Source organism: Coenobita brevimanus, chromosome 87, assembly GCF_032717465.1.
Source record: "Coenobita brevimanus isolate Jiangsu-jjx chromosome 87, ASM3271746v2, whole genome shotgun sequence".
NCBI classification, from domain to species: domain Eukaryota; kingdom Metazoa; phylum Arthropoda; class Malacostraca; order Decapoda; family Coenobitidae; genus Coenobita; species Coenobita brevimanus.
In genome coordinates, this window is record NC_137040.1 from 25,016,386 (window position 1) to 25,032,769 (window position 16,384).

At 43.8% G+C, this 16,384-nt stretch overlaps 1 protein-coding gene across 1 annotated transcript in view; it reads right to left on the bottom strand.

Annotated features, from left to right (window-relative positions):
* Nucleotides 1–6,546: 6,546 nt before the first annotated feature.
* Nucleotides 6,547–16,384, bottom strand: part of CARPB (Carbonic anhydrase-related protein B) — a 161,118-nt gene continuing 151,280 nt past the window's right edge. Inside the window, exon 10 of the mRNA XM_080280964.1 lies at nt 6,547–6,576. Coding sequence (XP_080137090.1) covers nt 6,554–6,576 — 23 coding nt within the window. The 3' untranslated portion in view covers nt 6,547–6,553. The remainder of the gene's footprint in view (nt 6,577–16,384) is intronic.

The following is a 16,384-nucleotide window of genomic DNA, read 5'->3' on the forward strand; positions in this document are numbered from 1 at the left end:
CTAAACATTGCGAAGGTAAAAGCCAAACATTGCGAAGGTAAAAGCTAAACATTCCGGAGTAAGAGCTAAACATTGCGGAGTAAAAGCTAATCATTGCGGAGTAAAAGCTAAACATTGCGGAGTGAAAGCTAAAGATTGTGGAGTAAAAGCTAAACATTGCGGAGTGAAACCTAAACATTGCGAAGTAAAAGCTAAACATTGCGAAATAAAAGCTAAACATTGTGAAGTAGCACCTAAACAATGCGAAGTAAAGCCTTAACATAGCGGATTGAAAGCTAAACATTGCGGAGTAAAAGCTAAACATTGCGGAGTGAAAGCTAACCAGCAAAAGACGAAGGGTTTATATACATCTATTAAACCGCAATGACAATAAATAAATAAATGAATAAAGATCTACTGGCTGTATCTATTTGTTGATTTTACTTATTAATTTATTTTTTTTTTTTGCGACATTTTGGCTGGCCAGTGTTTGGCTGTGTTAGGGGGTGGTTTTCTGTCAGCTGTGGTTTGGTTAGTGTGTGTGTGTGTGTGTGTGTGTGTGTGAAAAGGCAAAGACTGCATAATGTGTGTGTGTGTGTGTGTGTGTGTGTGTGAAAAGGCAAAGACTGCATAATGTATGTGTGTGTGTGTGTGTGTGTGTGTGTGTGTGTGTGTTTAAAAAGGCGAAAGATTATGTACGCATCACCAAAATTATCGTACAACATTAAGTGCAAAATTATTACTTGATGTATCTAAAGTCTTCCAGTCTTCCTTGTTATACCTCTTTTTTTTTTTTTTTTTTTTCCTCCCTCTAAAAACGCACTTCCTCACTCTTTTACTTCCTCTTCCACTCCTCCTTCTTCCGTCTTATCCATTATCTCTTCATAAATCTTTTATCCCTTCTGATTTACGTGATTCATCTCATCATTGATTTTTCTACTGATTATTGTTTTTTTCCTCTTGTTCATTTGTAACTCACTGCTTTCGTATCAGTACCCCCTCCTCTCTCTCTCTCTCTCTCTCTCTCTTTTCCCATCACTGTGTTTCCTCCTTTCCTTACTCATGTGCTCCACTAAGCATGTCTTATCACACACCAAACATGGAGAGAGAGAGAGAGAGAGAGAGAGAGAGAGAGAGAGAGAGAGAGAGAGAGAGAGAATCATTGAGACGAGGAAGCCGAGTCAACAAAACAAGAAGGGAGTGAAGCCTCAAGTCTCAGTTCCTCCCTCGAAGCCTCATGAAGCACTAGTTTGCGTGATGAGGGAATATGAAGCTATATTTTCTTGCTTAGGTGAACTGGGAAGCTGAAGTGAGTGTTTGAAGTGCCATTTTGAGGACATGAGTTTATTTTAGGGGGTTTTCTTAGTTTGTTTTAAAAGTCTTTGGAATGTGTATTGATTTTTTTTTTCTTTATTTTACGGGTTGTCAAAAGTTAATATAGACGTTTGATAAAAAGTAGAAAATTGTCTTCGTATTGGAGTGAGATAACTTTTTTTTCTTTGTACAAAGCTACGAAATATTCAAAACAAGAGTTCGATATTATGCCACACATATTCACAATAATAATAATAATAATAATAATAATAATAATAATAATAATAATTCTGTATACTCGTGGGTGACAGACAAACTAGTAAGTACAGTATGGCCACACCTAACTAATAAAGACAGGAAGTTAATAATCATCTGTGTTAAACAAAAGACATAATTAATAATCATATGAGTTTGACAGTTGGTTTATCGCCATTTTCTTGGGTCTGTCCTCTCCTTCCCTTTCTCTTCCTCCTTTCAAGTTTGTTCTATTCTCTTCCTCCATTTCCATCTATTTGTATTTCACCGCTTCGTCTTCTGGGTGTTCTCATTTCTCCTCCTCCTTTTCCCCTCTTCTTCCCCTCCTTCATCTTTCGTTTATTCCTCCTATTTTTCTCACCCTTTTCCTTTTCTCTTCTCTATCATTTCCTTCTCTCTTCTTTGTCCTTTCCTTCTTTCCTCAATGTTTCCCTTCTCTTCCTCATTCCTGTCCTTCTCTGTCCTTATCCATTTCCCAAGCCCTCTTCTCACCATCCTAATCCTTCTTTCTTCCCACTAACCTCTTCCTTCTCCCTTCTCTTCCTCTTCCCTCCCGGGAGCCCAAAGGATGCCGAGCTGGGTTATACGGCCGTTTGAGACCAATTACAGGAGAACGGAGGTCGTAAAGAAGGGAAACTGAGCCGGGGTTTAAGATATAATAGAGTTGCTTGTTAGGCCTTTGACGAGGAGTTAGAACCGCGGTGGTGGTGGTGGTGGTTGGTGTGGTGGTGGTGGTTGGTGTGGTGGTGGTGGTGGGGGAGTGAGGGTGGTGGTGGAGGGGTGAGGGGGGTGGTGGTGGTGGGGTTAATACTGTGTCTGGGTGTAAAGAAAGTCATATTGATATTGCCTCGGATATTATTCATTATTGTATAAACGTGATAGACCTGCACTGTTTGGGTTTTGAGGGCGAGTTAAGGTGGTGGTGGTGGTGGTGGTAGTGGTGGTGGTGGTGGTAATAGTGGCAGTGATGGTGGTGGTAGGGGTAATATTCTTAGTGAGTGTAGACAAAGCAGCTTCGTCGATATTACCGCTTCCCGAGAGATGAATCATGGTTCACGTAGGATTATGAGGCGGGAGATAGAGAGTTAATTTTGTGTGTGTGTGTGTGTGTGTGTGTGTGTGTGTGTGTGTGTGTGTGTGTGTCGCTCGCGTTCTATTGTAAAACCTCACACAATTTAATTTTTTTTTTTTTCAAGACACTCGCGGACTAATAATGTAAAACAGTATTCCCGGTCTGCTTTTATCTGACGGAACTGGGCCACATAACTAATATGAAGTCTGCAGGAAATTCGACGAGCTTTAATTGTGAGGTGGGAATGAATCTCCTTGGTTGCTAGTCAAAAGGGATCTCTGTGGTGAAGAAAGCAGACTATATCTTATATTGTAATTATGTAGCAATATACTTTTAAAGGGTGCGTCTGCTGTATATTCAATGAACGAGAGAGTAAATCTATCTTTCGTGTGTGAAGCATTTGCAAGATATTTCCCGGGTACTTGGAAGATGATTATGGTGTGTTATTTGAAGGTTTTATATTTTAGTTTAAGGTATGTGGTGTATATTGAGGCGTGTGGGGAAAGGATAAAGAGCCCTTGTTTGGGCGTGGAGCATTTGCAAAATATTTAGGAATGGTTGCGGGGTGTTTATGAGGGAGTGGGAGAAAAGAGGCGGGGTGAGGGGAACACGTGAGCCTGCTGGGAGGGGAGATGAGGGGAGGTGATGGACTGGGAGGGGAGATGAGGTGAGAGGGAGGGTGGAATGAGAGACGGGGAGAGGAGGAGAAGAAAGGAGACGAGTCGTGAAGAGGGGAGAGAAGGGAAGAGGACGGGATGAGAAAGGAGGAGAGGTGAGACGAGGGGAGGGGACGAGATGAGATGTGAGGGGAGGGAAGGGGAAGGGAGGGAACGATAGGATTGGAGGGGAGGGGAGGGAAAGGAAGAGAAGGAAGGATGGGATGAGAGAGGGGGGGATAAGGAGGGCAGAGCGAGAAGTTGTTACGGTGACACACACTCCTTGACGTGAGAGTGAAGGGACAAGGCTCACATCCCCTGCCCCCCCCACACACACAATTAATTCTCCTATAGGCAGTCCAGCTAACATTTCCTGCCTCTTCTTATTTACTGAAACATATCATGGGCAAAAACCGAATCTTCGTGACCACCGCTTTATAGACCACTGTTGCAATCGAAACATTTTTTGGGGGGTTCTCCTTCTTGGCAGTTCCATTCCACGTTGCAAATCCATATATCCAAATCATTAGTATCCCGTAGACTCAAGGGAACAGTGGAAGGTATACTCAAACGCTGTGGCTGTGTATACTTCAAAATATATCCAAGATCATTATTATTCCGCAGACTCAAGGTAACAGTGGAAGGTATACTTAAACCCAGTAGCTGTATATACTTCAAAATATATCCAAGATCATTATTTTCCCGCAAACCCAAGGTAACAACGTAAGGTATACTCAAACACATGGCTCTGTATACTTCAAAAAATGAGTTTAATGTAAAATACACTCACAAACTGAGACCAGTACATTGGATGCACAAAGCTCACAGGCACTCTCTTAACAAATGGAGCTCTCTTGTACACTGTGCTCAGATGCTCACAACAAAACAAACCAATAGAAAGCTCTACTAATCTTGCTCACAACAAACAAACTCTTATAAAGCTCTACCTCGTGTTTACTTGCTCACAAAAACAGACTGATACAAAGCTCCTCTATTCTTGCTCACGAAAGAAAAGGTATAAAGCTCCTAGTCTTTCTCACAATAAACTGGTGGAAAGCTCTATTTCCCGTCAACAACAAACCTAAAACTCCACAGCTCTTGGCCACAGAACAGTTATAAAGCTCACATGCTGAACAGAAACTAAGACCATTTATAAGCTCCACTACTCAACAATTCGGTATAAAGCTTTACTACTCCTGGTAAAAAGCTCTCTACTACTCGCTCTCACTCGCACACAACAACAGACTGGTATAAAGCTTTACTAACTCTTATAATATATGGGTTAAAAATACTGCTCATGGACGATGGTCAGTGAGTGGCATTTGCGAGTTTCCCGCTACAGGTTTTAGTAATAGTTAATAATGATGGTATTGTCTTAGGGCCACTCATCTTACCTCCTATTTACACACACACACACACACACACACACACACACACACACACACACACACACACACACACCTATTGCTCTCCTGTGTACTTCACCGATTCTAGCAGTGAGCACTTGGGTTCATGTAATATATGTACAAGTGAAAATGTACAGTCCTCTCTCTCTTACACCCCTACAAACACACTCTTTATTCACAGTTCTGTACTAAAATTATCTCCTTTGGGGGACGTCTATGTACACAGTGTAGTTTATATATATATATTTTTTGCGGTTGTACACTGACTTACTGTATATCTAGGGTTACGTTTTCTGTTAAAGAGTCACGTTTAGGGGATACTGAAGCACTCTCAGGCGGGGTAGCAGGGAGCCAAAGCAAACCTGATTCATTTTTATTATTATTTATTATTATTATTATTATTATTCGTTTTTTTTCGTATTCCATTTTCACTTCGTCTTTCTCTTTTATTATGTTCTCACTTTTCTTTTCGTTTTCTTTATACTTTTCTCTCGGTTGTTCTTGTTTTTATTTTTCACACTTTTCTTCTCCGTCGTCTTCCGATTCTCTGTCTCATCTCTCTTCTTCACTTATCCTCCTCCTCTTGTATCTCTTCTCGTCTTCTCCTCTTGTATTTGTTCTGGTCTTCTCTTCCTCTTGTGCTACCGCTGTGATGTAGTCCCCTGCTACCCTGTGCTACCTCGCCCTGCCGGTAGCCCTTCCAGCGGGCCCCTAGGCTAGGCTGGGAGAGCACTAGAGTCTTAGAGCACCTTGACGCCGCCTTGGTATCACGTTTATTATACGCTAAAATTAACCCTGCAGAGTACGACGTGGCGGGAGGACAGGTGTGTGAGGCAGGATAGGTTTGAGGCAGGACAGGTGTGTAAGGCAGGTCAGGTGTGTGAGGCAGGATAGGTGCGTGCGGCAGGCAGGCATGTGGGGTAGGACAGGTGTGTGATGTAAGGCAGGTGTGTGAGGCAGGACAGGTGTGTGCGGCAGGACAGGTGTATGGGGTAGGGCATGTGTGTGATGTAGGTCAGGTCTGTGGGACAGGAGAGCTGTGCGAGGTAGGACAGATGTGCAGGGGTGTGGGGCAGGACAGATGTATGAGGTAGGACAGGAGTGTTGTGCCGGGCAGGACAGGTCTCGGGGTGTAGGACAGATGTGTGGGGTAGATCTGGTGTGTGGGCTCAGAACACATGTGGAGGAACTTAGAGTAGGTGTATTGAGCACAGTGCAGGTATGGAGTCCCGCAGAACAGGTGAGGGGAGGCGCAGAGTGGGCGCAGGACCCGCAGGGCAAGTGTGGATGAGCGTAGAGCAGTTGTGGAGCGCAGGACAGGTGTGTAGAGAAGCGCAGGGCAGGTGAGCGAATGTTGGGGCAGTGCCAGCACTGCTCCGGGTGAGGCAGGAAAAGCTGAGGCAGGGGTAGGCAGATGACTACCCCAATTGAGGCAGGGGTATGTAGGTGATCCCAGCTTAGGAAGGGTCTGGCAGATGACGATTGCTTAGACAGGGGTAGGCAGATGACGGTCCTAGCTGAGGCAGGGGAGGTGACCGCCAGCCTAGGTAATGTTAAGCAGATGACGACCCCAGTTGAGGCAGGGGTAGGCAGGTGACCCCAACTTAGGCAGGGTCTGGCGGATGACTGCCCCAGCTCAGACAGGGTTACGCAGATGACGACCCCCTTGCCGAGGCAGGGATAGGCAGATGGCGATCCCTTTGCCGAGGCAGGGGTTGGCAGATGGCGACCCCATCTTACGCTGGGCAGATAACCCCGCCCTAGGTAGGGTTAGGCAGATGACGACCCCAGCTTAGGCAGGGCTGGGCAGATGACGACCCCCAGCAGACAGGCTATTTAGTGGTCCTCGGGTCGTGAGCAGAGGAAGCGAGCTAACTCTGCGTCAAGGTGTTGGCTGTAGAGAGAGAGAGAGAGATACAAGTGAGATTGGTGGGCAAGGAAAGACGTACATGCTGTTAAATGTGCACATGTAGGTTTTTAGGGCAGAGGCATGACTAATACACACTGCCGTTGGGATTTGGGTGGTTAGTAAACGCACACACATGCACACACCTGTACACACACATACTGTACACGTGCACACTTAATTCAAATACACATGCTCATTCTCACCTAGACTCTCTTTCTCTCTCTCTCTCTCTCTCTCTCTCTCTCTCTCTCTCTCTCTCTCAATACACACGCAGACACACACCATCAAATATTCCATCGATATGCACGTGACCCTTAAGTAGACACACGCACACACGTACATCTTCTATACGGGTGTCCATGTAATCTTAAAACACACACACACACACACACACACACACACACACACACACACACACACACACACACACACACACACACACACACACACACACACACACACACACACACACACACACACACACACACACAATTCCCTCTATACTTGGAACAGTGACCCACCACACCACCACCACCACAGTACAAACACACCTAACTTCTGTGCTCCTGTGTTGACTCGTTAAATTCTACATGACCGCCCGCCCCACACACAAAACTCCCGAGAGGCGAAACACGTCGATAATGTCACGTCTTACGCAAGTTTCACCGCCATTTAATCTGTTCTTACGCCAAGTTTCACCGCAGTTTAATTTTTTCTTACGCAAATTTCACCTCTGTCTAATTTGCTCCTACCAAGTTTCATCGCTATTATATCTGTTCGTACGCACATTTCACCTCCAGTAAAACTTCTTACGCTAAGTTTCACCGCCAGCAATCTGTTCTTACGCCGGACCAGCCAGTACTAACTTTGTAGAGACCTCGGGTATCCCTCAGCCTTATAAAATGATCCATAGGTAGCCAGAATTAGACACCTGAGTAATTATCCGCTAGTGAGTTATAATTAGATTCACACTAGATGATTAGAGGACAGAATTTGTACCTCAGCTGCGTAGTGTTGTTAGGTGGAATAAAAATGTCTAATAAGTGGTTACCTGGCCATTGTGATGATAATAATAATAATAATGATAATAATAATAATGATAATAATAATAATAATAATAATAATAATAATAAATAATAATAATAATAATAATAATAATAATAATAAAAGAAACTACCTTTGAAATACTCCCTTACTTCAGGTATTTTGCACCTGTTCTTACCTCCCCGTGACACCTTTAAAGATTAGGGCCAGGGTCAGCAGGGGTGGAGGGAGACAGGGAGGAAGGAAAGACAGGGAGGGAAGGAAGGAAGACTTGGGGGAAGGAGGAGGGAGGGAGGAAGGAAAGCAGACAGGGAGGGAACGTAGGAGGAAGTCATGGAGGGGAGAAGGGAGAGAGTACAGGAGAGAAGGAGACAGGGAGGGAGGGAGAGGGGGATGGGAGAGAAGGAGAGTATGTGGGGGTGAGCAAACATATGACGGTCGACAAGAGGTGGGAGAGGCGGGGGAGGGGGTGCAGGAGCAGGTGGGGGATGAGGGAGGAGAACGAATAGTGATAGAAGGGGTGGAAGAAGAGGTAGGGGTGGAGGGTAGAAAAGAATGTGGTGGTTGTGATGAGGTGGAGTGGTGGAGTAAGGAATGGAGGTATTATAGATGGATGGGGGATCGTGGTAGAGAGAGTGGAGGGGAGTGGGGATGTGGAAGGGAGGGTAGATGAAGGGTGGGGATCGTATATTTAAAGGGTGGTTGTGGATTGGGGAAAGAGGGTAGAAATGTGAGTGGGGATCTTAATGGAAAATATAGGATAGGGGAAGGGAGAGGGTGGGATTCGTACGGGTGAAGGGGGAAAGGGGAGTGGAGGAATGGGTAGGGTAGTGGAGGGTTGAGGAACGGAAGTAGAAGGAGAAAATGGGTTGGGGTCTGAGAGAAGGGGGTGGTAGAGGACTGAGTAAGGGAATCAAAGGCGGGGGGAAGGGTGGTGGGATGGTGGTAGAGTGGGAGAGGGGAGTAGAGGAGGGGGTGAGTAGGGAGGGAGTGGGTATCGTAGGGAGGGGGTTGTGGGGAAGGGGTTGGGGAAGGAAAGTAGAGAAGACAGGTTGACGGGGGGAGGGTAGGTTTGAGAGGGGAAGGGGAGTACAGGAGAAGGGAATGTTGGGGAAGGCAAGGAAAGAGGGTGGTGGGGAGATTGTGGGAAGGGGATGGTGTGGAGGTCAGGAGAAAGGAGAAGGGGTGGGGGGTTGTGTGGTGGGGCCATCGACAGTGTGAATACCTCGTCCACCAAGACCCATTCAGCTAAAAGAAAGCCATTGTTTATTTAGCCACCTCGTGATGCATGATCTTCATATATACTTATTGTTTTTTCTTTTTAATGATGAAAATTTAATCCTTTTTCAGTCCATTTGATTTTTTTTTTCGAGTTGATGCAGTCCCGTTAATTTCTTTTCAATTTCAAGATTTTATTAGTCTTTTTCCCAGCCCTTTTGATGTTCTTTTTGTCGGTCCGTGTAAGTTTTCCAGTTTTTTTTTTCCTGCTCTATTTTAGGTCTGTCTGTGTTGATTAAATTTTCAGTCTTGATCATAGCATACCGGTAAGTTATTGATCAGCCTTTTAAGTTGAGGGGATTATTTTTTGGTCCGATTTTTGTGTAAGCTTTTGTTCCCCATTATCAGTTATGCAGAATTTTCAGTGTCATGTTGATTTGGGCACAAGTTTTAAAGAAGATTTTTACTGAGTCTTTTTCTTTCTTTTTTTATTGTATGGTACAGTCAGACTTTGATTTATGTAGTTCTTTCAGTCTGACGTTGATGGCTGTTTAGGGATTTTGATTTAGGCATATTTTGTGTGTGTGTGTGTGTGTGTGTGTGTGTGTGTGTGTGTGTGTGTGTGTGTGTGTGTGTGTGTGTGTGTTTATTTATTTAGCTGTCTTTTTTTAACTTTGATATTGATGCACGTCTGAATATGCTTCTGAAACAGAGAATTCACTTTGTCTGACCTTGATCATTTTCTCAATCTGATTTTAGCCACATCGTCGTCCAGGGGCAACTAGGCTATTTTACCCTAGCAAACACCAAAAGATGATATTCACCTTTGGGAAACCTTTCGTGAATCTGAGGGATAATTTAACGTTCTTAAATTACACTTGCCTTCCTTGCAGCTCACACATGCAGCATATTGGTCAGGAATATTTTTTGGCTGTTTGTGGTGTGGTTTGTGTGTTAATTATATTGGAGACGGTCTGATTTTAATGGATTTATTTCTTACTTAAAGTCACCTCTCTTCCAGGTAATGTAGGCAGGTGTTTTGTACTTAATTATCCGTGTTTTCTCCCCCCCCCCCTTTTTTTTTACTTGCTTCTGTTTCCGGTATAAATTTTGTTGGCGATAACACTCGTGCGGATTTTAATTTAGGCAGTCGGATCATATTTGAGGCACTGAGTTTTAACCACCTTCCTCATAGATTAACTTTCTCACCTTTCTTCCAGGTGACTCATGCAGGTGTTATGTATTTAATCATGCTTTTTTCTTTTTTCTTTTCTTCGTTTATTTTTTTTCATTCTTTCGTTCTTTCTTCCTTCCTTGCTTTTTTTCTTTCTTCATCCCTTTTCTCTTTTTTTTCGTTCCTTCTTCCTTTCTTTTTTCTTTTTTTTCCTGTTTGTGGTGTGAGTTGTGGCTGTGATAACTCCACGGCTGTTGCACTGGCGGCCCCACTCCCCCACTCCCCTCTCATTGCCCGCTCAATACCCGCGGAGTAAATGCCAAGCCGGGGCATAAATCCTCCAGGACGTTAATTTTCCTGTGAGTGACGCCAGAGGGGAGTGGGAGGAGTGGAGGGGGATGAGGGGGCATGGAGGGAGTAGAGGGGGAGTTGAGGGGGGGTTTAGGAGGAGTAGAAGGGGAGTTGAAGGGGTATAGGAGGAGTAGAAGGGGAGCTGAGGTGGTATGGAGGAGTAGAAGGGGAGTTGAGGGGGTTTAGGAGAAATAGAAGGGGATTTGGGGGAGTGGAAGAAGTGGGAGGGGTTGAGGGGTATGAAGGGGAGTGGTTTGGAGTGGGAGTGAAGAGCAAAGGGTGGAGAAGTATGGAAGGAGTGAGTGGGTGGGTGGTTGAGGGGGTGCGAAGAAGACTGGCATGGGATGAGATGGAGTTGAGTGGGGATGAGAGGTATGGATGGAATGAGGTAAGAGGAGTATGGATGGAGTGGGGCAGGATGGGTATGGAGGGAATGGGAGATGTCGAGAGGGATATGAAGGAGTGTGGTGTGGAGTGGGATGAAGGGTTAGGCTAGGGTTGAGGGATATATTAAAGAGTGGAGTTAGAAGTGTATGAAGGAGAGTAGCTTGGAATGGGGTGAAGAGTTTGGGTGGGGTGAAGGGGTATGGAGGGAGTGTGGATGGGTTAAGGAGTATATGACGGAGAGTGGCATGGAATGGAGTGTAGGTAGGCACTTAGGTTGGGCTATGGGGAATGTGCTTGGTTGGAAGGAGAGTAAGGGGGAGAGGAGGGGAAAGAGGCACAGTATAGGGGTGGAAAGTGGCATGTATTGGGGTGGAATGAAAGGCTTCGATTGGAATGAATTTGATGGAGCATTTGAGAGAGGGTGGGATGGGATTAAATCTGGACTTATACCATGAATAAATTTAAGGCTTAAGATTATGGAGTACCTGAGGGAGGATGACTTGGAATGGAATGATAAGAATAAATAATAAATAATACTGAATACAATGAATTATATGGGTGAGGATGAACATGAGGGAGGATGGATATTGAGGTGCAAGGTCCGTGTGTGTGTGTGTGTGTGTGTGTGTGTGTGTGTGTGTGTGTGTGTGTGTGTGTGTGTCGTTACTGAATAGGGACAGAAACGTTTATTGAGAACTTAATTGCTTATAAGAGAAAGGCGATGGAGAGAGAGAGAGAGAGAGAGTTTAGGGATTATATAGCAGCACAGGAAGGGGGAGTTGTCGTGGGAAGAGGGTCGTTACTGAGTAGGGACAGATGGTTGGAGTGAATTAATATATTTTTAGGGATTATGATTAAGTGACCTATAGTGTGTATTGTATTAGAGGGTCGTATTTTTTTTCTTGTTTTTTCGTCTTACTCTGCTTGTTTTTCGTTTTCTTTATTTCCTCGTCTCTGTTTTCTTTTTCCTCTTCCTCCTCTTCCGTTTCCTCTTCCTTGACTTCCGTTTCCTCTTCCTTGATTTCCATTTCCTCTTCCTTGACTTCCATTTCCTCTTCCTTGACTTCCATTTCCTCTTCCTTGACTTCCATTTCCTTTTCCTTGACTTCCATTTCCTCTTCCTTGACTTCCATTTCCTCTTCCTTGACTTCCATTTCCTTTTCCTTGACTTCCATTTCCTCTTCCTTGACTTCCATTTCCTCTTCCTTGACTTCCATTTCCTTTTCCTTGACTTCCATTTCCTCTTCCTTGTCTTCTTTTCCCTCCACTTTCATGTCTTATTCTCCTTCCTCTTCATCATTGTCTTTTTCCCTCTCTTCTTCTGTTTCCTCGTCAGTCTCTTATCTTCCGTCTTCCTCCTCTTCTCTGTCCTCTTCTTTTCCGTTCTTCCTCTTTCTCTTCTCTTTTGTCCTCTCCTCTTTCCTCTTCGTCTTTTCTTCTCTCTCTGTGTCCTCTTCCTTCTCTTCCCTTCCGTCTTCCCCCTCTCCCCCCCCGTCATCGTCCTCTTCGTTTTCCTCTTCTTTCTTTCTGGTTCCTCCTCTTCTGTCTTCCACTTCCTCTTTCTTCTTCTCTTGCTTCATCCTCCTCCTCCTTCATCATTCCCCTCCCCCTCTTTCCTCTCCCTCCTCTTCTTTCCTCTTCCTCCTCTTCTTTCCTCTTCCTCCTCTTCATTCCTCTTCCACCTTTTCTTTCCGTTTCCTCCTCTTCCTCCCATTCTCATTTCTCTTTCTCCTCTCCTCATTTCTCTTCCTACTCTCGGCTTTCCTCTTCCTCCTCTTCTCTTTCCTCTTCCTTGTCTCCCGTTTCCTCCTCTTCTCTTTCCCATTCTTCCCTTCCTCTTTCCTCTTCCTCTTTACATCTTCGTCCTTCTGTGGCTTCTGTTTTTCTTCCTCCTCCTCTTCCGTTATCTTTTTCTTTCGACTTCCCTGTTTCTGTTTCTCTCTCTCTCTCTCTCTCTCTCTCTCTCTCTCTCTCGTGCAGACAATCCTTCTAGTCACTATCCCATTGGACTGAGCTACTGTGAGAGAGAGAGAGAGAGAGAGAGAGAGAGAGAGAGAGAGAGAGAGAGAGTTGAGGTGTAGCTTGGGAGTTGGATGCTCGTGTGAAGCCAAGTTGGAATGGGTCAGGAAGTTTGGGAATGGCCTGGAATGAGTGGGAATAGAGCTGAGGAATGGATAGGAATGGCGTGTAGGAATGATTGGAATGGAGTGTAAGTGAGTGGGAAGAGTAGGAATGAGTAGGAATGGAGTTTAGGAATGCTGGGAATGGTTAGGAATGAAATTTGGGAATGCTGGGAATGGGTGGGAATGGAGTGTAGGTGAGTGGGAATAGAGTAGGAATGGGTGGGAATGGAGATTGGGAATGCTGGGAATGAAGTTAGGGAAAGTCGAGTTTATTTTGAAACGCATAGAGAGAGAGAGAGAGAGGTGGTGGTGGTGATTTGTGAGGTTCGAAACTGTTGTGTGTGGTTGGTTTGTGGTGTCCGTCATGATCATCATCATCATCATCATCATCATCATCATCATCACCATCTTCGTCTTCAGTGTCGTCTTCTACATCACTGTCTTCATCGTCATCATCATCATCATCATCATCTTCACTCTTAGCTTCATCACCATCGTCATCTTGGTCGCCTTCACCATCACCATCATCATCATCATCATAATCTCATCTTCATCTTCCTCACCTTCATCTTCGTCATTGTCCAGCTTCACCATCATCATCATATTCATCATCATCGTCGTCGTCTTCATCATTCTTATTCATCTTCATCACCACCATCATCATCATCTCCATCATCATCATCATCATCATCTTCTTCGCTGTCATCATCATCATCGCCATTTTCTCACAAACATTATTCTACTTTCAATTAAAATTTTGATTTTTGAAGAGAAAACTTTGGAACAGAAATTGAACTATTAGAATAAAAAATAAAAAAAAAAGGAAAATCCGGCCATAACTTTTTTGCTTATTTCAAAGATTTCGTTATACGTTGAAACAAACAAACAAACAAATGGAGTATTGCTTATTAAAATTGTCATGAGAGAGAGAGAGAGAGAGAGAGAGAGAGAGAGAGAGAGAGAGAGAGAGAGAGAGAATAATTTGCGTGTGGTTTTAGGTTTGTGCCATGTGGAGGTGTATTTATATGTGTGTGTTGTGTGAGAGAGAGAGAGAGAGAGAGAGAGAGAGAGAGAGAGAGAGAGAGAGAGTATAAATGCTTTGAAGTTACCATTAATCAGGACGCCTAGTTCCAGAATCGATTTGGAATTTATAAACGAAGCTACTCAATCCTTTTCCTGGAGTTCACGATCCTCTTTTGTTTCTCAGGAGGGTGTTGGATGCGTCTGGGAAGGCTGAGAGGCTGGTGTGGTGTAGGTGTTGATTGGGTGTGTGTTTTAGGCTACAGACTTCGTGATGGGAGGGCGGGATTTTGATGTTTATGGAAAGTGTGTGTGTGTGTGTGTGTGTGTGTGTGTGAGAGAGAGAGAGAGAGAGAGAGAGAGAGAGAGAGAGAGAGAGAGAGAGAGAGAGAGAGGAAGGATGGTAAAGGACGTTGCTTGCTGTAAATCACAAGACCCATTGCAGAAAGTAAATAGATAGATAGATAGATACAGATAGATAGATACACAGATTGAGAAATAGATAAACAGCCAATCCTTTTATTACTCCTTAGGGCCGGGGAATAGTAGGGTTCGAGGCTAGGCTGCGATAGTCCATCCTACGGTCCCGGCTGCGTGTTAGAAAAAAAAATCCAGCCATCCCTTGGATTTGAACCTTGGCGCGTTGTGGGTGTCCTTCTCCCAAGACCTGTACCGACCATGCCACCAAAGCCTCCGTGGCAGTGAGGATTTTTTTGGATTTTTTTTTTCATTATTTTCTGTCTTTATTTTTTCTCCTCATTTTCTGTAACCTTCTTATGATCCTTAAGTCTCCCTTTCAGTTTTTCTTCTTTGTCTTCATTTCCTCCAGTCTTCTTTTCTTTTCTTCCCTGCCTTCATTTCCTTCAGTCTTCTTTCATTTTGTTCTTTTCATTTCCTTCAGTCTTCTTTCATTTTCTCCATTGTCTTCATTTCCTTCAGTCTTTTTTCATTATTTTGTCTTCCAGTCTTTTCATTTCTTCCTTGTCTTCATTCCCTGCAGTTTTCTTTCATTTCTTCTTTGTCTTCATTTCCTTCAGTCTTCTTTCATTTTCTACTTTCTTTTCATTTCCTTCAGTCATCTTTCATTTTCATCTTTGTCTTCATTTCCTTCAGTCTTTAATTTTTCTTTTTCATTTTCAGTTGCCCTCTGGTGGCCTCGTGACGTCACTGGTGCCTGAGGGGATGCTTGGTGAGTACTGGAATTGCTCTGATGACTTGGACTGGAATTGAGTTTTTCTTAATTTTCCCTTTTTTTCTCATTTGTCTTTGTGGGTGGCTTTCTTTCTGCTGTCTTTTCTCCTTGTTTTACTGATGTCTTGGTCTCAGAAAGGTAGGTCAGGGTTGGATATATGTGGGAGGGTGGTATGGATTGGTATGAAGACTTGAGATGGGTATTAGGTGGACTAGCAGCGTTGAGTATATGAGGGAGGGTGGTTTGGGATGGAGAAGAGTGAGTGGTATATGAGGGGGGATGCTTTGGGATGAATAGGGTAGATTTAAAGCAGTAGATGAATATTAAAGATAGACTGCGGTACACTAGATTGAGTAGTACATGTGGGAGGGTTGTTTGTGATGGCAGGGAGGACCGTGGCGGGTATAATTTTAGCTCTGATTTCAAGCGTTCGTATAATCATAGGTTCCCAACACTTGATTATAGTGTTATTACCTTCAGTAGTGCGGTCAGGTGAGGTTGAGTTAGAGCAAGGTAGGTTAGGTTAGGTCAGGTTAATTTTGGTTGGGTAAATTAAGATTAGGTTAAAATAGGTTGTTAAAGGTTTAATAAGTGAGGTTAGGTTAGGTTAGATGGGGTTAAGGTAGGGGTAATTAGGCAACGTTGGATCAGGTAAGATGAAATAGGTAGGGTTAGGCCAGGTAAAGTTAATTAGGCAAGACTGTCAGGTAAGGTTAGATCAGGTTTTTGGTAGCTGTTCTTCTAAATGCGATTGTTGTACTCTTGACAGGATTGTACTCTTGAATGTACTCTTGGGTTGTACTTTTGGATTGTACACTTGGGTTGTACTCTTGAATGTACGTCAATTTTAACTGTATTTTCAACATCAAATCTAACACATTGATCTACGTTCTATAAAGAGTGAGAGTACTCTTGAAAAATCTTTGAACTCAGAATTCAAACGTGTATCCTAGAAGCATTGGACATTCATAAATTTTGTACTCCCGAATCCAAATCTGTAATCTTGTAAACCTTGTACTGAATCCAAACCTGTAATCTTGTAAACTCTGTACACCTGAATCTAAATCGATTATCTAGTAAACTTTGTACTCCAGAGTCCAAATCCATAATCCAGTAAACTTTGTACTCCTGAATCCAAACTCGTACCATATGCTAGTAGAACAATTTGTAGCTTACTTCGTATTCCGAATCCAAACTTTGAATTCTGTTAGTACTCTACTCTCTTGGATAAATGTGTACTGCTGAATCCAAAGTTGTATTACAGATGTACAGTGCACCCTGGAA